This window comes from Colossoma macropomum, unplaced genomic scaffold (genome assembly GCF_904425465.1).
Source record: "Colossoma macropomum unplaced genomic scaffold, Colossoma_macropomum, whole genome shotgun sequence".
Classification (NCBI taxonomy): domain Eukaryota; kingdom Metazoa; phylum Chordata; class Actinopteri; order Characiformes; family Serrasalmidae; genus Colossoma; species Colossoma macropomum.
This window is the reverse complement of record NW_023494802.1, coordinates 17,542,891-17,566,037: the sequence shown is the minus strand read 5'-3', so window position 1 is coordinate 17,566,037 and position 23,147 is coordinate 17,542,891. Positions and strand designations below refer to the sequence as shown.

General features: G+C 39.8%; 1 protein-coding gene across 1 annotated transcript in view; it reads right to left on the bottom strand.

Moving 5' to 3' along the window:
- Nucleotides 1–4,263: 4,263 nt before the first annotated feature.
- The window catches only part of myt1b (myelin transcription factor 1b), a 71,540-nt gene continuing 52,656 nt past the window's right edge, over nt 4,264–23,147 (bottom strand). Inside the window, exons 13-23 of the mRNA XM_036591993.1 lie at nt 20,344–20,595; nt 18,759–18,913; nt 16,251–16,313; nt 15,912–15,980; nt 11,692–11,754; nt 11,191–11,274; nt 10,227–10,448; nt 8,932–9,023; nt 8,708–8,811; nt 5,050–5,193; nt 4,264–4,708 (exon numbers count right to left, since the gene is read on the bottom strand). Coding sequence (XP_036447886.1) covers nt 4,565–4,708; nt 5,050–5,193; nt 8,708–8,811; nt 8,932–9,023; nt 10,227–10,448; nt 11,191–11,274; nt 11,692–11,754; nt 15,912–15,980; nt 16,251–16,313; nt 18,759–18,913; nt 20,344–20,595 — 1,392 coding nt within the window. The 3' untranslated portion in view covers nt 4,264–4,564. The remainder of the gene's footprint in view (nt 4,709–5,049; nt 5,194–8,707; nt 8,812–8,931; nt 9,024–10,226; nt 10,449–11,190; nt 11,275–11,691; nt 11,755–15,911; nt 15,981–16,250; nt 16,314–18,758; nt 18,914–20,343; nt 20,596–23,147) is intronic.

Here is a 23,147-nt window from a genome sequence, read left to right as displayed (position 1 = left end):
AGAGGAGTAACCCTATTCCCCATGTTCTCCTCTAACGTTCTCTTAAAGCAGAGCACTTTCATATTCAAATGCAACTCCACATCTTTCCTGGGGAAAGGTTACAGGAGAAGGAGAGGATGAGGCCAGGGAAGGTTCTGACATTATACGAAATGGACGGAAATTTATGCAACTAACGTCTCCTCCACTCTCGCGGTGCAGGAGCGAGAGACGCCGGTCAGCATATCAATGGAAATCTTAGAGCTCCCGCTCAACCTCTGGTTTTCTCACTTCGTTTACAGCTTTCAGATTCAGGGTTTGACCCAAAGCGAGACGTTTCTCAGAGCTTAGACCTGTTTGTTTAGACGTGGTGGCCTCGCCAGATCTCGGTCTCAACACTGCCCGAATGCTGCCTCCAAGGGAATTCTACGTTTCACAGACAGAACACAGATTTACACTGAACAGCAACAAACATGTAAAAGACACACGCATTTTGTCCCACTCCTTTTGCGATCAATAGACATCCGTTAGCTAATAATGTGTTTTTTTTCCCTATAGATTTTGGCTGAAAGGTCGTCAGTTGGCATTCAACAATCTCGAAAGTGCACACAAGTTCTGTTCTGTACGTCGCTTTCGTAAAACACCTAATGAACGCTACCACTTCTACAGCATGGCCTTCTAGCTGAAGACAACAGCGATGTTCTCGCAATATAAGGAGGCACGACGTTCATTTCACAACTCGCTAATACGAATCACACTGCTTTTGGTGTCATGGTTGGCGTCGGAGACGAATATCTGTGGCCCACCAGAACTGACACAAACACCACACGATACTAAGAGCAGGACCACCATGAAGTTACTACGATGCATCTTCACAGGTACAGACTCAACTGCAATCGCTTTAACACTAAGACGGGTTAAGAACGGACTACCCTTGTTTTTTTTTTTTTTTCACCACTGTCCCATTTACATGAGCATAACATACACGGAGCCCAGCGACTGTGGACCGGAAAACAAGCCCCAAAATAGGAAAGTTTACAAACAACCTCAGCATCTGTAGGTTTTTAGAAATGTACCTTTACATATTATAAAACACACTGTATCCTGCCACCACAGTAAAACGGGTCTTGTTTTTTTTTCTTTTTTCATTTCGTCTCCTACTGGTAGTAATACAGCTTTTTCAAAAGATATCATTTCTCTGATAAGCTACAATAAGAGAAAGAGTTAACAATTACACTGGAAAAATATATGTATGTTTATATTCTATATATAGTTTCTTGTCTTTTTTTTTATACAGAATGTATATATAGTGTAGTTATGGCCATTTCGGCATAAAGGAATAAAGGCAACGAACGCCACACGGCTTACGCCACGGTCACATGACTCGGGATCTGTGTGGTCGCTGAATGGGCGGAGTCGGTAAAGAAAGCGTGGGTTAGTGGCACTTTGTGCATTTCAAAAATAAAAAATCAAGAATAAGGCTACAAGGGTGTATGCTTATCGGACACTAGCTGAGTAAGGACTTTGTGGTTCCAAAAAAAGTTTCCCTCAAGGTATTTTGTGTGTTTTACCGGACCCCATTTACACTCCCCCACCCCAATCCAACCCCCCCCAAATAAAACAAAAGAAAAACATTGTACATCGTCCAGAATGTTTGTACAGACAGATCAACAGAGAGAAAAATATTCCATCAGTAGTATTTCTATACACAGACACACAATATATATTATATATATATATATATATATATATATATATAAAACATCTTGGGCCATACTGAGATCTTGATATGGTAAAAGTCTGTGAAAGAAGATCCAGAGAAGGTTCAGATTTCCTTTTTCCGCTGAAACACACGGAAAGTGCCGCAGAATTGTTTTTGTACATTCCCATAGGAAGTGTTGCTGGCGTTTTAAGTAACCCCCCCCACACCCCTTTCCCTCCCTCCCATGATGATCATACATTTTTCTTTCTCGTCCAAGTATCATTTATGCGTCTTTATTTCAACAGTTTCGCCTACTCAGACTCAGTCGTCACAAGCACGTTACAAAATAAATATACAGTACAACCTTATCACAGTTCATTAGTTCATAAATATTGAATAAATAATAAATACACATTTGAGTTCTCCATTAGCACGGGGTAGCTCAGGATTTGTAAAACAAAACATAACACAATGCAAAACAACAAAAACAAATGACAACCTTATAAAATTATCAAAACTTTGTCAGTTAAAAATATTTGCACTTAAAAAAAGTCTTAAAAATCTATCGTCAAAGAAAATAAGGTACAAAAAACGGATGGTAGGTTCCTCTAAAGTTTTTTCTTCTTCATTCGTATATTAATGTTGTAAATAGAGGGGCTATGCTGGATTTTTTTCCATAGCAATAAGTGAATTCAAATCAATTATAACAAAATGTAAATAAACTAAAGTTAGATAGATAACGATTTATAGAACAGTAATAAGACTGACAGTAGTAATAATTTAAAGACTAGTGATAATCAAACCTATTAAATTATTAATTGAAGAAAAGAAGTGCAATTCATTTTTCTTTTTTATCATAAATATAACAGATATAACTATCTATGACTGGATTGGACTGAGGAGAAAATACATTATATTACTCTAGCATAAATATTGCAAATGAATGTGAAAGGACCGGTGCTTCTGCGAACAAAACATAGTTCATATGTTAATAAATAAATAAATAAATAAGGTCAGATATGGGTAAACAAACCGCTTAAAGCACCCACACTGGATTCTCTCCATGAGTAATGTTTGCATTAGAGCTGCACGATATATCGTTTGTTAATTATTATCGCAACATTGGCTTCTGCGATACTAACATCAGAGAAGACTACAATATGCAAATGAGCCCCCTTACTGTGTGCTGTGATGGTCATGAGTGACAAAGGTAAAGTATTCTGGATAAATAATACAGGCTGATCTTTAACTGTGCCAGATTATTAATTCACCAACGCATTTTTATATATTGCAAGCCATATTAGAATCACCATGGCCCATATTCATCAACGTTGCGTAAAAAAGAGTGCAGATTTGACTGCCTTTAAACTTTCGTACGACATGGAAACAACCAGAGATTTGACCGTAACTGATGATGAATCAGCTTCAGTGCATGAAATCAAGCGCCAGCCTACCAGAACCTCATTTACATATCATTTACATGAAACACGCCCTAACTCATGCAGATGGTAGAGAGTCAATAAAATGACACCATTCAATGGCTTGTGAGCCAATGGCTGTGCTTTTAGGCGGAGTTTGAGACTGAGCAGGGAGTGCCTTGCCAAACGAGTGACTGACCAAACGTTAGTGTTAAAATTACAACATCTGGAGCAAATAACATGTGAAGTAAACAAGGCTGTAGTGTAGTATATGTAGTTTTTTTAAGACAGTGATTTTTGTGTGTGATTATTTTCCCAAAATATCCTATTTAAAGGCTGTATTATTGCAGTGTATGAGAGGCTTCTGCACTAGCTGTGTTCTGTATTTTGTATTTTTGGTGGTGTCTGTAGCATAAAACAAAAGCACAGTGTAAAATGTGGAACATGGAATAGTTGCTGCATTTGTTTATACCAACGTGCATGCAAAATAAGTACATTCACTTTTGTACTGCGCAAATTATTATCATTGTTATCTTCTATTTTCATTCTTATTATTGGTATTAAAGAAGATCTTGACAATAATTTTGGTTAATTAACGGCAAATCAAGCTTTTCTTTCAGGCTCTCAAACTGTTATGCTGAAATGTACATGCATTTCTACCACATGAGTTTGTTGGTGAAATGTGCCCTCAGATTTGACTGTACGCAACTTTGAAGAATAAAGGCCAATATGTAACAATATCATTGCAATACTACTATTTTGTCCATATCGTGCAGCTCTAGCACGCATTTCTGAGGCAGCTGCTTATTTCACAGATGCTTCCTCCAGCTTGGCACCTAAGCCAGATCAAAACTCATGGAGAACAAATAAAATGCTGCATACCTGCTTCACCTCTGGGGATTATAATGAGCACTATGCTGGGTCTTAGCAGCCTGCGGATATGATCATTCAGTAGACGGAGTGTGGTGTCTGCTCTGATAAAGGGGCTGCAGACCCCCACAGGCAACACAAGGACATTCCTTGCTTTCATCCAAAGGGCCTCGCTTGTCCCCCGACAGATGCTGAAGTTCAGATTCTCTTCTTCATCCTCCGTCTTCCCTCTTAAAACCGGCCGAAGATGAACGGTGCACACCCCTCCGATAACAGAAATAAAATAACGTAGGCAAAAAACAGGTCTTTTTCTGAAGGATTTGGTTCTGTTATCCTCCACTTCCAATCCAGCAGCTTGTTTTGTGGATTTTAGTCCTTATATTAATATGTATATATATTATATCTTTCTATTTTTTTCTCTCAACACAGAATTCTCCCTGGGATGAAGGCTGTTGTTGTTCAAAACAAACAAACAAACAAAAAAAACCTGAATGCCCTTTTTTTTTATGTGAGTGTGACTTCTAACGCACGCTCTTCTTCGGCTCTACACACGTCGTTTATCTTCCGCGCCTCCGGGGGGCGATCCCGCAGGCAGGAGTCACACCTTAATACCTTTCACAGCCTGGTTGATGGTCTCCAGCAGGGCCTTGTTCTCTGGATTCTGGTAGCAGTCCTTATTGGTGTACATGTCAGTCAGAGTGCTCACGTAGCTTTCAAAGTTCTGCTCTGTGATTGGCTCCTGCTGCAATGCAAAAGTGAGAGGGACTATCGGTGGCTGTGGCGCAAAACAGGTTGTTTGTATGCAAATGCGTCTGCTTTTTAATGTACAAAGGCCTTTGTTTGTGGAAATTTGTGACAATGAATTACATTAATTGAAACTACAGCCCAAACAGTGGCCTTTTGGCATTGAAATTCATTAAATAACAATGGCTAATCAAGCAAACCTTATTACAGCCTCACGAATGTACGAATTAACGCAGTTTGATGAGGAGCTAGGAGGAATAACAACAGACGTTGTAGCAGATTGTGCTACTACAAACTCACTGAGTTTGTATTTGCGTGTGTTTAAGTGTGATAGCTCACCATGTGGGGCAGGCGGATGTTGGCCAGGCTGCGTATAAGGGCTTGGCTGAGTCCTGACAGCTCCATAAACAGAGCTTCGTTCTGCTCTTCAATGATCTTATTCTCCTGCTCAATGTTCTTCAGGTTCCTCTCCATGGACGAGATCTGAAAAAATATTCGCACTTAATCTATCGGTTAAGAAAATAAGGTACGAGAACGGATGGTAGATTTCTCGAAAGTTTCTTTTCTTCATTCTTACATTAATGTTGTTAATGGAGGGGCTATTTTTTTTTATTTTTGTCTATTTTGCCATTTTTTTTCCATAGCAAAAAGTGAATTCAAATCAATTATAACAAAATGTAAATAAACTAAAGTTAGATAGATAATGATCGATTTATAGAACAGTAATAAGACTGACAGTAGTAATAATTTCAGTGATAATCAAACCTATTAAACTATTAATTGAAGAAAAGAAGTGCAATTCATTTTTCGTTTTTATCATAAATATAACAGATATAACTATCTATGACTGGATTGGACTGAGGAGAAAATACATTATATTACTCTAGCATAAATATTGCAAATGAATGTGAAAGGACTGGTGCTTCTGCGAATGAAACATAGTTCATATATTAATAAATAAATAAATAAATAAGGTCAGATATGGGTAAACAAACCGCTTAAAGCACCCACATTGGATTCTCTCCATGAGTAATGTTTGCATTAAAGCTGCACGATATATCGTTTGTTAATTATTATCGCAACATTGGCTTCTACGATACTAACATCACAGAAGACTACACTATGCAAATCAGCCCCCTAACCAATTGCAATGAGTTTTACTGTGTGCTGTGATGGTCATGAGTGACAAAGGTAAAGTATTCTGGATAAATAATACAGGCTGATCTTTAACTGTGCCAGATTATTAATTCACCAATGCATTTTTATATATTGCAAGCCATATTAGAATCACCATGGCCCATATTCATCAACGTTGTGTAAAAAAGAGTGCAGATTTAATGGCCTTTAAACGTTTCTACGACATGGAAACAACCAGAGATTTGACCGTAACTGATGATGAATCAGCTTCAGTGCATGAAATCAAGCGCCAGCCTACCAGGATCTCATTTACATATCATTTACATGAAGCACACCCTGATTCATAAGGGCTTGGCTGAGTTCTGACAGCTCCATAAACAGAGCTTCATTCTGCTCGTCAATGATCTTATTCTCCTGCTCAATGTTCTTCAGGTTCCTCTCCATGGATGAGATCTGAAGGGCATCATAAATGCAGGGAAACATTTACAACTATAAGTTCAGACTCAAGCCTTTCTCTTACAGCCCGGTTTCCCGCATAAAGCACAATTATGTTTGCAGTATGTTTGTGTAGAGGTTCTTTTTTTATTGCATGGTTAAATCTAGTGCTGCAAAATGCTAACAATACTTAAGCAGTAGAACACGAGAGGGAGTGTGTTATCGTGAAATAACATTACGGCTGTGATTTGGTCGCCGTAGATCATCACAACCGTGATGTTATTCATGATAACACACTCCCTCCTGTGTTCTATTGCTTTTATACAACAGTTAAATAAATAAAGTAATAAATTAATAAACTGGGTCGTGAACGCGTTTAATATGTTTTAATGTTCGCAGTTCCTTCACCAAATTATAGTTCCTTAACAAGCAGCTTGTTGCTACGTCAGAGTAACGAGCTCCGCCCACTCGCTGCTCAGTCTGCTGTAAGCCTCGCCTTTTGAAGACTGAGCCATAAAACTGCCGCAATATCAAGTTTTGCTCAGTTTTGTCATTTCTTACTAGATCAATATTAATGTTGTTTTGTTCCAGCCAGTCTGTAAAGCATCTTACAGCCCATTTAGTTTGGCGAATGGTGTTGGGTTCATTTCTGGCTGATTCCAGGTTGTTTGTGTTGTTCTGTCACAGCTGCCGACTGAAAAGCTGCTCAGTGGTGATGACAGTTTGGGAATTTTGTGTAGCCTCATCTTCAGAGTCTGACCAAATCAGCTGTCGGTCAAATGTGATCTTAAAAGTATCCGTTTTCTGTTTGTGGCAAAGTAAGAAGTAAAAACGTTCAAATGGCTTGAGCGTCTCCTACAGCTGTCAAAGTCGTTGCTTAGCAACGGCGTCTCAGCGGAGTGATACAGTGTTTGTGAAAAACCTGTGATGTTGTGGCGAAATAACAGCACAGTTAGAACGCTTCTCAACCAATCAGCTTGCGTGGCTGGAACTAAGCATTGTACAAATGCTAGTAATAAACCTTGTATATGCTGTCAAGATGATTATGACTCATGGTGATCATATAGATAGTGTTTCTCCAGAATATTCTTTCTTCTGTTTGCATCTTTAGGAAGTATATTAAAAAAGCACCAGTAAATCAATAACATGACTGTTTAAGATATGTCGGCATTATTTTGAGCAAAATCATTTTCTTTAGTTGGACTGCATGAATATGTTGATTCAAAACACTCATAAAACACTCATCCAGAACTGTGATTGATAGGTCAAGATTGGTCAGGTTCTCACCACACAGCAGAAAATGCACTGTGATGGTGTGGAGGGCTCATTTGCATATTGCTGCGTTCTGCAGTAACAGTATTGCAAAGGCTTGTGATTGCAAATACATACGATCAGAAAACATATTTTTGTGTAAGCAGTGCAGCCATAGTTCTATGGTAGTCATATATAAATATACAGGGTGATTTAAAAAGGTTCATCCGATTTCAAAGAGCCACATTTTTATAACCGTGAGGCAATAACAATCCAATTGAAAGAGGGGGTCATAGAGAATGGAATAGAATTAGAATAGAATTCAGAACCATTAGCCAACTGTGTTTGCACACAGAGGAATTAGACCTCCGCATTTAACCCATCCGTGCAGTGAAACACCCATATACATGCACACTAGTGAACACACACACACTAGGGGGCAGTGAGCACACTTGGCTGGAGCGGTTGGGGGTTAGCCTTGCTCATGTACTGTCAGCTAAGGGGATCGAACCAGCAACCTTCTGGTCAGGCTGGTTCCCTAACCTTCCAGCCCACAACTGCCCCGAAGTTCTACTTAAGAAACAAGGCACTGCTGGGATACGAACCCAGGATCTCCTGTTTACCAGACAGGCTTTAACCAACTCTCAGTGGAAGATGGCTCCCTTCAGTCTGAGAGGAGATGAGACCCCTGAGCAGAAAGCGTTCTGCGTTCTCCACTTCAATAACAGTGAATCCGTCATAACTGTGCAACGTGATTTTCGTGGGCAGTGAACCTCCAACAGAGCGTTCGTCGTTGGTTCCACAACACTGGATGATCTCCGAAATCGCACTGAAAGAGCCGTGAGTGCAGCGACACCCGACATGCTCAATCCAGTATGGGATGAGTTTGACTATGGCGTTGATGTTGTCTGTACAGCTGGAGGAGGTTCATACTGAGACCTTGTACAATTACATAATAAACTTTATGCTCATTTAAACCATTTACAGTTCACTGCACTGTTCTGTAATGATTTACAAGTGAAATAAATCATTTTGAAACAGGATGAATCTTTTTAAACCACGCTGTACTATAGTAATCTGTAGTTAAATCTACATGGTCGTTCTTGTGTTGGACAGGTTGGACATTCTTTACTCGGTGTACCAATGTGATGGTCCGATAAAATGAATGGCTAACCTGTGTCTGCAGGTTGGCCATATCAGCTTCCATCTCATTGTTGGACTCACTGAGCTCAGTGATTTCTTTATTGAGTTGCTTGATGTCCTCATCATTATCCAGCACTGCAGAGAGAGAACAAATGATCAGAATATTCATAGAATAACTTCCCTGAGGAGGGCGATGGATGTGTGAGGAGAGCAGTAAGAAACAAGTGAAACAGAGAGACGTTCTGTTGTTCTCACCATCACTGGCCCTGAACTTCGAGCTGAGATACTCCTCTCCAGGAAACTTGGCTTTCTTCTTAGCCAGGGAGGCCCGGGGACAGCCAGAAAGACTGGAGACCAAAGAAAACACACAATGAATGAATGCAACTGTTTTCTAAATGTATACAATTCACAAGACGTGTGGTGTACATTCACTTCCACTACCTGTTAACTACATTAGCCTCATAGCTCCAGTGCAAAAGTACAGAAGCAAACTTCAGACACCCAGCATGCCTCGGCTGATCAACTACACTGGTGCTAAGTTAAAAAATTGTCCCTGTTTGATTTCTAGTTGAAGTATTTGTTTAAAGTAACTGCATAAAAACCCTCTGAAGTATCTGTTTATCTATTTTAAGAGTCATTCTATGGAATTGTCCATTTTTGTGTCCCTAGCGTTTACAGATATATTACACATGAAAAACATGTTAGGCTTACAATTTATTTACATTTTAAAATAAAAACAACAGGTTATTTTAACAATTACAGCTTCTTGAGCCTCAATTTAGCAATATTGGTTTTTCAATCAATCATATAGAATTCCAAGCAACACAGAAGAGCTCGTCCTCACAGTCATGTGTGGTTGTCAAGGCTGAGGCCACATTTCGAGGTAAAAAACATGTTTTTCTGCAATTTTAACTGCAATAACCTATACATGACTAAGAAATATATGATTTAAATGACATAAAGAAAACAGATGACAAATAAATATTATAAAATATGTAATGAAAGTTGTGGTGCCCAGGAGTCGTGTCACTGGTGTTACTGCGTAACAAAAAATCTCTTATTTTGAAATAAAAATCACACTGATGACATCACTTGACTTCCTTTTACCTGTTTTCTGAGGATCTATGAAGAAAAGCACATGGTGAGTCCACTGTGTCTTTCAGTTATTAGAAATTTTCTCATTTAGCTCATGATTTCATATGAAGCTTTTAGCTGACGTCACTGGTGTGACCGACTTTATTCTGAGGTCATTGTGAAAAAATAGAATACTAATGGATTTAATTACATATTTTAGTGGATATTCCATGATTGACAACATGTGGTTTGATGCTCTGCTGTAGCCATTTTGTTAAATTCCTTTTTTATTAAAAATGTCTCTGGTGTTACCTTTCTTATGTGTAACACCAATGAGGACTGGTAACACTGGTAAAACTATGGATAGATAAAAAAATTGGACGTTTCTGCAGAATGACCCTTAATGATAAAACAGCCAGGTTTCACAGTTTTCCACCGCCTTTATCAACAGGTCTACAGTCTGTGCAGTACTGCACCTTCGGTGGGTGAGGAAGCTGCCGTTGGCGTGGCCTGATCCGTCGCAGCCCGGCGTGGGGCAGGTGGGTCCCTCCGTTTTGAAGGCCTTCCAGGAGAAAGGCGTCCCGTTCAGCAGCCCCTCCTTCTGACGGCGGGCAGCCAGCGGGCACCCATACGCACTGCGGTGAGTTGCATACTTCCCACTGATATGACCCAGACTGTCACAACCTGGCACTGGACACCTGAGGGGGAGAGAGAGAGAGAGAGGAAACGAAAGAGAAAGAGTGGGGGAGAGAGAGGAGGAGAACAAGAGAGATGAGGCTGAGATTAGAGACACTGGTTTTGAATGAAGAGTTTATGAAGGTCAGGTCAGATGACCAAGAGGTTAACAGCAAAGAGCATTCATCTGGTCAGAAATATCACCTTGCCACTGCCCCTTCAATTACACCAATTAGCCCTGCGTTTTGCACAGCTATACTTTTTATATTGTAACACTGAACGCTGCAATTAGTATCCTAGTCATGCACCGTGATCACAGAGCTGTGAATATTTCTGCACCTCTGGCCATGACGCACCTCAATTTTCATATGAATTAGTGGTAGCAAGGTGTTAAACAAGGTGATACTTGTGCAGAAAAAGGGTAAGCAGTACTTTTACACTGTCCAGTACACTAGGAAAAAGGAATAACATTCATGCACATTCACATAGGGTCTTCTATTATGTTTATGGTGGTGCAGCTGGAAAAGCTAGGTTTGAGAGGGCTTGGCTAAACTGCATTAAGCTACAGTGCACTGCAGTAAAATGGTTGTCAGTTTGTTGAAAAATCTGCTAGGGTGAATATGTACTTATCTAATATTTATCATACTACATACACTACTATGTAATATGTACTTTTTATAATCGCTCTCCTTTGAGTTTTAAAGTGAACAGCCCAACTATACAATACCGTACAGTATTGTAAGAGCCTTTCTACACGGTACGAACTTTAAAAGCTCGGAGTCCTCCTTGTCGTCCTTGGTGGGGGTCGTTTTTATTCCGCCTTTCTTGGCACGGGGGCACCCAGACAAACTGAAAACAGAGAGTATGCAGCCCATGATGAGAGTAGCCAGAAAGCAATACCGGCCTAGGACTACAGCCCACTGGACATAAGTGATCATCTGAGCCAAATAAGTCAGGCCAAATTCAAGTAACAGTACAAGTAGATGCAGCAGATAGCAGGCAAGCAGAAGAGTGGGGAACAGCACAGAGAACTTGCCGAAAAAGTAATCAGACAGCAAATAGCATGCACAAAAAACATAAACCCCATAATCAAATTTGTTCCCCATTCTAAGGCATTACTCAATCATAGGGAAGCATCATGTGTGCATTGTATTTGTGTTGTGTATGTGTGGGTCCTATCGCAACTGCCACTGTCTCACTCTGCATATATATGTCCTGCTGTGTGTGCCTGTGTGTATGTTGGTAAGGTTATAAGACTAGCCATACCTTCGGTGAGAGGCGTAGTTGCCAGTGATGTGGCCCGAACCATCACAGCCTGGGGTGGGACACCTGTTACAAGATCAGATGTGAACGATTAATTTGTTTGCTATAAACTATATAAGAATGCAACACTCAGAACTGACCTGTGCTATGATCTATGCTCCACCCAAATGCTTACGTAGCAAAATACTTTTATAGTGCGAGATTAGACAAGCTTTACAGCACATTAGTAAAAGTCCCACTTACCTCTTTAAAGGGGATTTCCCAGGGCTAACGTTAAAGTTATTCACAGTGGTTAGATGTGAAAAATTACCAAGTCAGAAGGCCTGCAGAGTTGAATGTCTTTAAAAGCTCCCTCACAGAAAGTATTATATGAAATGGTTATGAATGTGCTGCCTGATGCCTGAGACACAGTTTTACAATAGTTATTAAAATGTTCTGAGGCAAAATTGTCCCCATGGAAATTTCTTTTTTTTCATATTGACCACTATTTCACCAGCATCAATATTACATATAAAAAATTCAGAAGACGTGTAGTTTCACTGTTCATTATGGATAGTAAATAAAATGGCTACATTTGTGTTGTAGACATTATGACCCCTGGTTCCTATCACCACCATTGTAAAGAAATGCTAAGTTTGCACATCAAACCACTCTGGCTTTTTTAACATCTCAACCACTGATTTATGCAGAAATTCAGCAAAATCTGGTTTGACTTTTTGTCAGGTTTGTTTACGCCATTTAATCTGCTCTTCTCCTTTGATATTGTGCCTTCTCAGTACTGTTTTTGCATTTGTTTGATATGTGAAGAATGTGATCTAACAAGACCGACAATTCATACATTTCAAACTATATTTTGATTAGGACTACAGGTCCAACGTGAGTAGTGCTTCATCGTTACTCTGATCAAAAACAACAATACCAACCGATCTGAATTTGCCCAGAATGCATCCAACAATAAAAAGAAGGCTTGTGCATCTTTTATACAGTGATAGAAACATGAGAGCTTACAGAAAGCTCAAATTCCACACGCTGATTTATTTTCCAGCGGCCATAAAATTTAAACGAGATAAAGGTGACACTTCTGAATGTATCGCTGGCGAGACCTAATCAGAAACTGTAGCACACGTGTGTTTGTCAAAATACCTAAACTGTCAAAATTCCTTAATTTAGAGCCCATGTGTCCGACACAAGGCCCGCAGGCCTGATCAGGCCCGTGACACAATCCTATCCGGCCCGCAAAAATATTTTAATTTCCCATTAATATTAGCCCATTTCACAACGCACTGCAGTCCCCAGTATGAACTGCAATGTAATGTGTGCTCTGACTCTCCTACCCCAACAACAATCTATGGGACGGCGGTTACACCTCAGTTCTACACAATTCCACACCAGTCATATCACCAAACACACTTACTGCAGTTCAGCCAATATAAACACCCAACATCAGCTCAGCAGTTCAGAAATTCAGCCCAAGTCTTAATGAACTTGCATCAAAGAAAAGATGCCAGACTTTTATTTTGCATGTATGTGAAAGGTCACACTGTTCGCCTGGATTGAGTGTAGCTTTTTGTCATGTAATTGAAGATTTTAGGCATAAACTAAGCAGAAAAAGCTGACTGGTTTCAGCTGTGTTATCATTGCTAGCTACCTAAGGTCATAGCCATCCACCACTTGGCTAAAGTGACCCCTTCAGGGATTTGCCAGCACGATTTTACCCATTACACTTGTCAGTATTTCCCACACGTAGCTTATACTTTGATGGTGCGCCAAGGTACATGGACACCCGCCAAAGTTTTAATATCAATATTTTGACCATTTATACAAAATGTTGAGCGTTTTTATTAATGCATTTAAAAGAAAACAACATGCTTTAATTTGACAGTTATGTGAATGCAGCTTGTGAGAGAGTGAGTTAGACTGAGGGAGACAGCAGCAGAGTGAGAGAGAGAGTGAGGGAAACAGCGGCAAAGTGAGCAGCAAGAGCACAGTTAGCTGGCTACCACACATAACTAGCAAAGATGTCCTGATTTCTTAGTTCGAATGAATTCCTAGTTGCAGTTACACCAGTGATTCATCTCATATTTACCTAACAGAACAGTACTGAGAAATATTTTAACAAGAAGCTGTGCGAGGAGGAGTGATGCGTAGCTCAGGTACCCTGATGTGCAGATTCACAGAGAGGTGCTAAGGAGTCATTAAGGTAGTTTAAACAATCAGAAGAAACACGTTTATCTTAGAAGTGGATTTTAATATTTCAGTGGTCCATGTATGTGTGAAAGACATTATTTGAGTCTAGATTGTGTCGTTTTCGACATGTGTTTAACCCCTTTTGCCAGTGTTTATGGTTTCTTCTGTCGGTTCACTGTAGTCTGTAAATAAAAAGTAATTTATTTTGTATGGAACTGACACATCTACATAGTCTTGTAAATGAAAAACTTATGTATTTGTATTAGCAATCAGCAAATCATTGTAAATATTTAAGTGCATTTCAAATCTGTAGGAAAGACTGAGTCATAAACAGTGGCATTTTGGCAAAAGTGCAGCCTCAAATTAAAGTTACAGAGAGAGACAGAGGCCGAAATCCTTAGATGCAAAAGTAAAAAATGATAAGGATATCTATACGTATCCCTTTAAGGTTAGGACCCATGTCTGGCCCGTGGCATAATCCTATCTGGCCCACAAAATTATTTTAGTTTTCTAATAAAATTAGGCTGTTTCACAGTGCGCTGCACTACAATCCCCAGTATGTGCTGCAGTGTAATCCACACTTCAACCCTCCTCCCCCAACAATCTATGGGGAAGCGGTTACACCACAAAAGGAAAAGATGTAGTTCAAACAAACAGACGAGTAGGAAAACCTGCATTCAGTTTTTTCATATTTTGAATTAAAATTTGCCAGTTAGAGTCAGAGCAAAATGTTTATTAAAAATGAAAAAAGAAAAGTAGGTGTTCTCTGGCCCACAGATTTGTTGAGATTTTTCATATGACCCTTTTACGTCATATTAAGGTTGAGTTTGACACCCCTTCTTGTAGCTATAAGGCTAGATCAAATGACACAACATAATTTGTAACATGTATACAAAATACAAATCATGTCAAATGAACAACACACTCTAAGGCCCAATCCCATTTCTTCTTTTTACCCCTACCCCTTGTTTTTGAGTGTCATCCTAACCCCTTGGAACTGAATTACAAGGGGTAGTGGTTGAAATCTTGCCCTACGAAATGGGACGCCCAATTAAAAAAAAACACTGCTTCATTAACAGCTACCAGCGCTGCTCTGTAGGCGACCCTGCCAGTCTGCAGTGACAGCAGAGGAGGGTAAAGTTCAGCTCCTCACTGCTGGGCTTTAGTTACATTTAGGGCATCATATGACTTCAAAGAGGGGGGCAATTATTTATTATCACCCACCCCTAATTCTTCAGTGATATGAAGCTGAAGTCAGATATTCCCCAGCTTCTTGTTCGAATTTTCCCGTTCCACCTTAAATGGAGCAGCAGTTACATTCTGGCACTTCAGGTGTCAGAACTGCTGGATTATTTAAGGTGGAATGGGAAAGTTAGCTAGCTAGCTACCAAAACATTAGCATGCTATTAGCAATTTTTTGTGCTTGTTATGAAGAAAACGACCATAATACATTGAAATGACATTAAACTAAGATAATATGTTGGTTATCGCAATTTTTAACGGAGAAAATTCTCACATTTGTGTGTTTCTTTGGTCTCTTGTGCAGGCATCTTGCCGGTTTTTCTTTTTTTCTCATAACACTCTCTGAAAAACCTCCGTTTGGAGGGCCATGTAGCCCTAACACTTCGCCCTACCGCTCTCAACAAAAATTGGGACACCCTACCCCTAGACGTGAATACGCAAAACAGAGGGCTAAGGGCTCAGTGGTAGGGGCGAGGGGTGAAATGGGATTGGGCCTAAATCTTTTGACAGAAACTGAGTTGCACACTGCAGTTCCTCATTAGATGGCTGCCCAGTGGGTGAAGTTTGTCCAACCTTGCAACAGTAACTACGACAGGCATTTGTGGGTGGAACATTAAGGTCGACTGCCCTGCTATTGCTAAGACTAATACCCAATGTTGTTGTCCATATATTAGCTTCTTACAGGAGAGGGAGGAGTAAGAGGGATCAGAAGTAAACAGTAAAGTTGTAAATAGCATTAGGCATCATAGCACAATAGCACAGAGAAATAAGGGAAGCAGAGTTGGAAAACATACTTGAGTTCAGCCGTGTGTGCTGCCATGAGGGACCGAAGACTCTTATCAGCAAGAGGACACCCAGACAGGCTGAGAGAAAGAAGCAGAGAAACAGAGAGGGGACAGGGGAGGAAAGGAAAGAGAGAAAGAGCCCAGAATGTCCCTCGTCAGTACCAGAAGTAGAGAACAGGCAAGAAAGAAGCACGAACAAAAGGAACATCTGTATGGTTGCACAAAAGTAATTTTGTTAAGGGAATTAAGTCCAGGAACCCTCCTGAACACAGGCTGCCAGCCAGTAAGGGGCAGACCATTACAAGGACAATGTTATTGGAGGATGGGCTGTTCTGCAATATACTCTACCTGCGGTGGGATGCATAGTTTCCAGTGATGTGGCCACTGCCGTCACAGCCAGGAGTGGGACACCTGCACAGAGAAGTAATGATAGAAGATAAGGACTAAATGCAAGACTACAGCAGAGAATATGTGCAAATTAAGAAAGCAAAGAAGATCAAGAAAACCCTATAAAGTCAGGCATACACCGTACGATTTTACGAACAAAGCCTGTGATTTATATGCTCACAATGTATGAAAACACTCGGTCCGACTGACATGACGCAACATGGGTGCTTACAGTGCATGTGAAACGCAGCCACTGCAGACGCTCTGTCTACAATACAGCTATTTCATTCAAAACAACACGCTGCGCCTCCGATGTCCTGATCAAAACACTGTCTGAATCTCAGACGGCTCCCTGCTCCCTACATAGTGCACCACATATTAAAATAGTAGCTCCTGCACCAATAAAGTGCATCACATGCTTAATAAATAGCCTTCTGAGCTTCAGCTATGTGTGCAGTTCTACGCTGGACAAACAGTGCACTATTTTGGTGTAGAAGCCAGATTCAGTCGTTGACAAACCGCTACACCAGCTTTGCTAACTGATGCCACACTGTGCACTGAAGCTGAAGGACAGGCGGTCTACAAACAGGCAGCTCTACAAAGACAATAAAATACTGTATTTATTTATACCTCGCAATTCAACTCCAGATGGAGCAAAGTCAGCATATATGGACGCTGGTGCCGCAAATGACTTTTTGGCCTCAGTGTAGGAGCGGTGGCTGTGACTGTGTGTGGTTTTGAGAAATCGGTCCGTGAGAAGCTCAGACAAAAATTTCTGATATGTCAGAAATCCATCCGATCATCCGACTGCTAAACCAGAGCTCGTTTGGGCAGTTAATCGGGCATCGTTTGCCCTCTCACACAACACGGCAAACGACAGCCGATGAAGCTAAAATTCGGCCCTATCATGATATTCAGTCGGCTCCGACCAAATCGAGCTTAAAAGTGGGCTAAAATCGCACAGTGTACGCCTGGCTTAAAGCAGTGGGTTCTGAGCACATCTGATTTCCACCCATGAAAAAAGCATCCTACCCATGTTGTTATATTTGATAACAGCATATTTTTTTCACCATCAGCATCATTCTGCTGACCATTGGTCACAACAATGACTGCCTTACTCTAAACTGCTGGAACTTCTTTGGCCAAAGAAATTGCCAGTTTAAAAAACCTATATTTGAAACAATGTTGGGGCTTCTTTATCTTTTATAATTAAATAATTATTAAAATTAAAATTATTTAAATGATAAATGGCAATTAATTTAATTATTTTCAGAGCTTCCGAGACTTCTAGTGGCCCGCAGAATGGAATTTTGTAATGAGGAATGGAATATATAATGTAATTGAAACAATTAATATTTTAACATTTCCAGGCTAAAATAGCATTTTATGGCTAAGAAATTACCAGGGACGTCTTTATTATTAAAATTTGATTATAGGCGCCACGACTGCATCATTTCTAGTGCACGTACAGTATAAACCTACCTATTCACTCGAAAGAGGCCCTGAATATTCTGTAATAACTCTCTCTAGGACGAAGCAATCTGAATGAAACAATGTGCAATGTGCTCCTCAGCATATGGAGCTCTGAACAAGCCGGGATGCCCCTGCGTTAGAGCGATGAGGTGGGGGCTGGACAGCCGTTGCGACGTTTAACCTCCGCTTGCAAATTCCGGGTGCGTACCCCCGTACCCCTTCATGTGTCTGACAGAAAATGGAGATCATTTCCTGCGTCGCGTGTAATGCAGTCGATCACACATACGCCAAGGTATGTAGCGTATTTTGTTGGTTCAGATTCATCCTAACAGGAGTTACAACAGAATATTCAGGGCCTCTTTCGAGTGAATCTCCCTGTAGCTTGACTCACAGTGAAGAAGCAGCAGTGGTGTGTTTTTTCCTCTAACATTTGTCTTGTTAATTTGTCTTCTATAGTGTTTGAATGTCGAAACATCGTTCACAGCTCACACGTCCTGAATGTTACACCTTAGCAAGCTGAGATTCATATTAACAACATGTTAGTGAAGCTAGTCTATGTGCAGATACATCAGTCTTGGTGCCTTTCGTGATCTACACTCTTCAGTGCTTCAAATGTGATGAGATGGCGAATTGCATGGGGGGAAATTCAGGAAATCCCATGATTTTTCCAGCACTTATTATTTTCCAGGACTTCTCCAGGCCTGGAAAACCAAACATGTATATTCCATGACCTCTCCGGGATTTTCACGACTGTACGAACCCTGGTAATAGATCAGAAGTGTTACTGTGAATAGCATCACAGCTGTGTTGATCTACTGTGAACAGATCACAGCTGTGATGTTATTTGTGGCTCCCTCTTGTTTTCTACCGCTTAAAAAAAAGGGGGAATCATACCAACGTGCAGACGAATACCCGATTAATTCACATCAACTAAACTTTAAAGAATGCTGTGCCCATGATTTTATTCATAGACAAACACCAGCTGAAGCCACTCACATGAGGAGTTCTTTCTTGCACTCCTTGGGCTGGAATTTGACCTTGAAGTTGGGTGTGGTTACCTCCCCAGGGTACTTCCTGTCCTCTGGGCAGTCCTGCCCCATGTCACAGTCCTCAGGGTCAGAGGAGGCGAACGACTGGGCTGTGTGATCCATCTAGAGACACAGAACGTGGTGAATATGTGAAAAGATACCTGCAAACTCACCCATTTACTACAGACTGAGCAAGAAAGGCTAGCAGTGAGAACTAGCATTAAACTCTGGAATTTGCTTTGCTGCTCTAAACATGCTTCACCTTTAAAAGTCTTTTCAGTCCTTTTAGTTAAACATCTTGTGCAATGCCCATTGTTTATGGTTGCTAAATGGACAAAAAAAAATGGACATACAAACATTTTTTTTTTTATGAGAGTACATTATATTTGATTACTGAGAGACTTAAAAATATTTTTTTTAAAAAAACTGAAAAAGTTATATGGACTACTCTACCAAATTAGTGTAAACTGCAGTCCCACAGTAAAACTATTAAAAAGAGAACTAAGCATTCAGATCTTACATATTTACAAGGATTATTTTATATTCTATTTAAACTCAAGGCATCAACTGAGACAGTAATAAAGTTAACATATACAAAATTATCATTTATAGGGCACTTTCTATTGGGAGGTGGCTGTCCCAAACCCTAACCACTCAATTTTAACTTGTAAAAATAATACTTACTTTTTTATTTTTTCAAGGTTTTTTAAAGTTATTTTTGATTTCTTTTAAAGTGAAGTTTTGCATTTATCACAAGTCCCATATTTTCATATCACTACCAAAACACAGAGTTTTAGTCCACAAGCTGTGTTTGCTAGTCATGTACTGGGTAGAGTTTTTTCGTTTAGTTTTTAGTCTCAAAATTAGCTAAAACTGTTACTACCGAACAGTCATTACTGAAACATTTAATAAAGTGTTGTTAGTCTAGTTTTTTTGGTAGTGAAAAAAATTTTAGTTTAGTTTACTAAACATATCACTGCTGTCAGAAGAAAACCTTGTATCTCCATTTTTGTTGTTTTTCAGTTTTTGACATAATGTGAAAATACCTGTTGTCCTTTACATTGTGTGTAAATTTCATGATGAATGGACCAAAAGAAACAGCCCAAAATGACTTGGAAAAAAGTCTGGTTCCACTGACCTACATTAAGTGTAAAGTAGGTTTTTCCTTCTCCTGAAAAGTTACCATTTTGGAGATACAAGGTTTTCTTCCGACAACAGTGATATATAACATATAGGGCCACTTAAAGCAAAAGGATTTTAGTCTAAAGTCCAAGTTAGTTAAAAATCTGAAATGTGTCTTCAACTCTGACTTTGTACCAATTTGGTAGAACCATCCATTTCTAGTATAAAAATACATTTTTTATCTCATTAGGTGAGGGAGTGGGTTAGGGTAATTTTCTGCAGGCCACACCCTGGGCAGCCTTGCTCTAAGGGGCTTTTCCTCGTATTTAAACTAGTCTCTAAACTGTTTAGGAACCTTTAATTTCAAGAGTGTATCTCAACCAGTCCTATCTCAACACCTTTTGGATCCAAAAACGAGCCAGAAGTCTCACCTCCTCTAGTTCCTCCTCCCTCTGCCGATTGGGTTTGGTGTAGTCCAGAGGCCCCTCCCACTCCTCCTGCTTGTAGACCTGTAAGTGGGGTGAAATGCCACTGCTGCCATGGTGCAGGGAGGACGAGGATGATGAAGAGAGGTCAGGGGAGCGGACCCCCGGGCTCGTGCTCAGCAGGCCTCCCTCTCTCTTTATGGGCTTCTTCATACTCAAATCCAGAGTACCGTTCTCGTCCACCTCTATATCCATGTTCTAGAAGAAGGAGAGATTATGACAGTACTAAAGTTCATCAATCAAATTAATATCACAAATCCTTGTATTTGAAAAGCAGTGATCAAATCACATATATCAAAACCTTTTCATTCAACTTTGTTGTTTTTATTCATTTACACCATTTGAAAACATCAGCTGCTTTATACTATGTGAACATAACTTGGAATAAAACCTTGCTACGTTAATTTAGATAAGTCGGATGGATCTACAGCACTATACAAACGTCAGTGTCCAACCTTCATTTAATTTCCAGTTGAAATGGCCATCAGAGACAGGTTATTCATTTTTCAGAATCATGAATGAAAGCAAAAAACATATTTAACAGAAAATTGCACAGAAGCCTCAACGTCTAAATATAACATCATGTTTTTCAGTGTTGGGTGTTTCCACTCTTTATTACAGCTCCCATGCTTTTCAAGATTCTCATGATCCAAGTAATTCCAAACACAATCAATGAGGCATGGACAGAAACATCTGTGGATGTTTTTCAAATCTGAACCAGGAGTGGACCCAATTTCCTCGCATTAAGTGTTGTTTATCTGACAGGGACAGTTTTGATGGTCTACCAGATCTTGTATTGAGTATTAGGAGCTGTTTTTTGTATATCTTGTAATCATTTTTTGAACTCCAGTTTTGGAAACTCCTGTTCTGTCACTTATTTTCAACTGACTTTCCTTTTTCTTATGCAAGTCTTATACAACCCCATTTCCAAAAAAGTTGGGACGCTGTACAAAATGTAAATAAAAACAAAATGCAATGATGTGCAAATCATTTAAACCCTTTATTTCATTGAAAATGCTTCAAAGATAACAGATCAAATGTTGAAACTGAGAAATTGTATTATTTTTGGAAAAATATTTGAATTTTTGAATTTAATGCCAGCAACTCGTTCCAAAAAAGTTGGGACGGGGCAACAAAAGGCTGGTAAAGTTGTGTAATGCTTAAAAAACACCTGGTGGTTAATTGGCAACAGGTCAGTAACATGATTGAGAATAAAAGAGCATCTCAGAGAGGCGGAGTCTTTCAGAAGTAAAGAAGAGGAGGGGTTCACCATTCTGTGAAAGACTGCACTAGAAAATAGTGCAACAATTCAAAACAAAATGTTTCTCACATAAAATAGCAAAGAACTTTTGCTTTCCATCATCTACTGTAGATAATAGCAATAAAAGATTCAGAGAATCTGGAGAAAACTCTGTATGTAAGGGACAAGGACAAAAACCAGTATTTGCTGGCCGTGATCTTTCAGGTGGCACTGCTTTAAAAACAGTCATGATTCTGTAATGGAAATCACTGCATGGGCTCAGAAGAACTTCTGAAAAACTACTGTCTATGAAAACAGTTTGGCGCTGCATCCACAAATGCTAATTAAAACTCTTAAACGTAAAGAAGAAATCATATATAAACAGGATCCAGAAATGCTGCCACCTTCTCTGGGCCTGAGCTCATTTAAAATGGTGTCCTGTGGTCAAACAAATCAACATTTGAAATTCTTTTTGGAAATCATGGACAATGTGTCCTCCAGGCTAAAGACCACTCAGCTTGTTATCAGTGCACAGTTCAAAAGCCAGTATTCATGATGGTATAGGGGTGCATTAGTGCACATGGCATGGGTGACGTGCACATCTGTGAAGGCACCATTAATGCTGAATGATATATACATGTTTTGGCAACATATGCTGCCATCCAGACAACATCTTTTTCAGGGAAGGCCTTGATTATTTCAGCAAGATGATATAAAACCACATTCTGCATGTATTTCAACAGCATTGCTCCATATTAAAAGGGTCTGGGCACTAAATTGGCCTGTCTGCAGTCCAGACCTGTCACCACTGAAAATATTTGGCACATTATAAAATGAAAAATATTACAAATGAGCCCCCGAAGTGTTGAGCAACTAAAATCCTATGTTAAGCAAAAATGGGAAAACATTTCACTTTCAAAACTACAGCAGCGTCTTCTCAGTTCCCAAACCCTTACAGAGTGTTGTTAAAAGAAGAGGTGATGACACACAGTGGTAAACGTGTCCCATCCCAACTATTTTGCAACATGTTGTTGGCATCAAATTCAAAATGGGCATATATTTTTCAAAACACAATAAAATTTCTCAGTTTCAACATTTGATTTGTTGTCTTTGTACTGTCTTCAATGAGATACAGGGTTTAAATGATTTACACATCATTGAATTTTGTTTTTATTTACATTTTGCACAGCGTCCCAACTTTTTTGGAAATGGGGTTGTATTTAACCTCATTAGAAATATCTTGTACTTAAAGATTAAAGAAATGAAAGGTGGTCTCTGACATTTGATTCATACTGTATATTGTATTATTACTATGTGAGTGATTCCAAACTTTTGAACGGTAGAGTAATTACATCCTAACACACCTCACGCTCTGTGTTCTAAGCTGTGAGGTAAAGACTGACTGTGTGTGTAGAGTGCTGAGTGTGTTAAGCAGCAGCAGAGGCCCCCATGTGGCAGGCGGCTGATCCCAGAGCGGCCGTGCTCTGATTAGTGCGAGCCACCAGGCCTC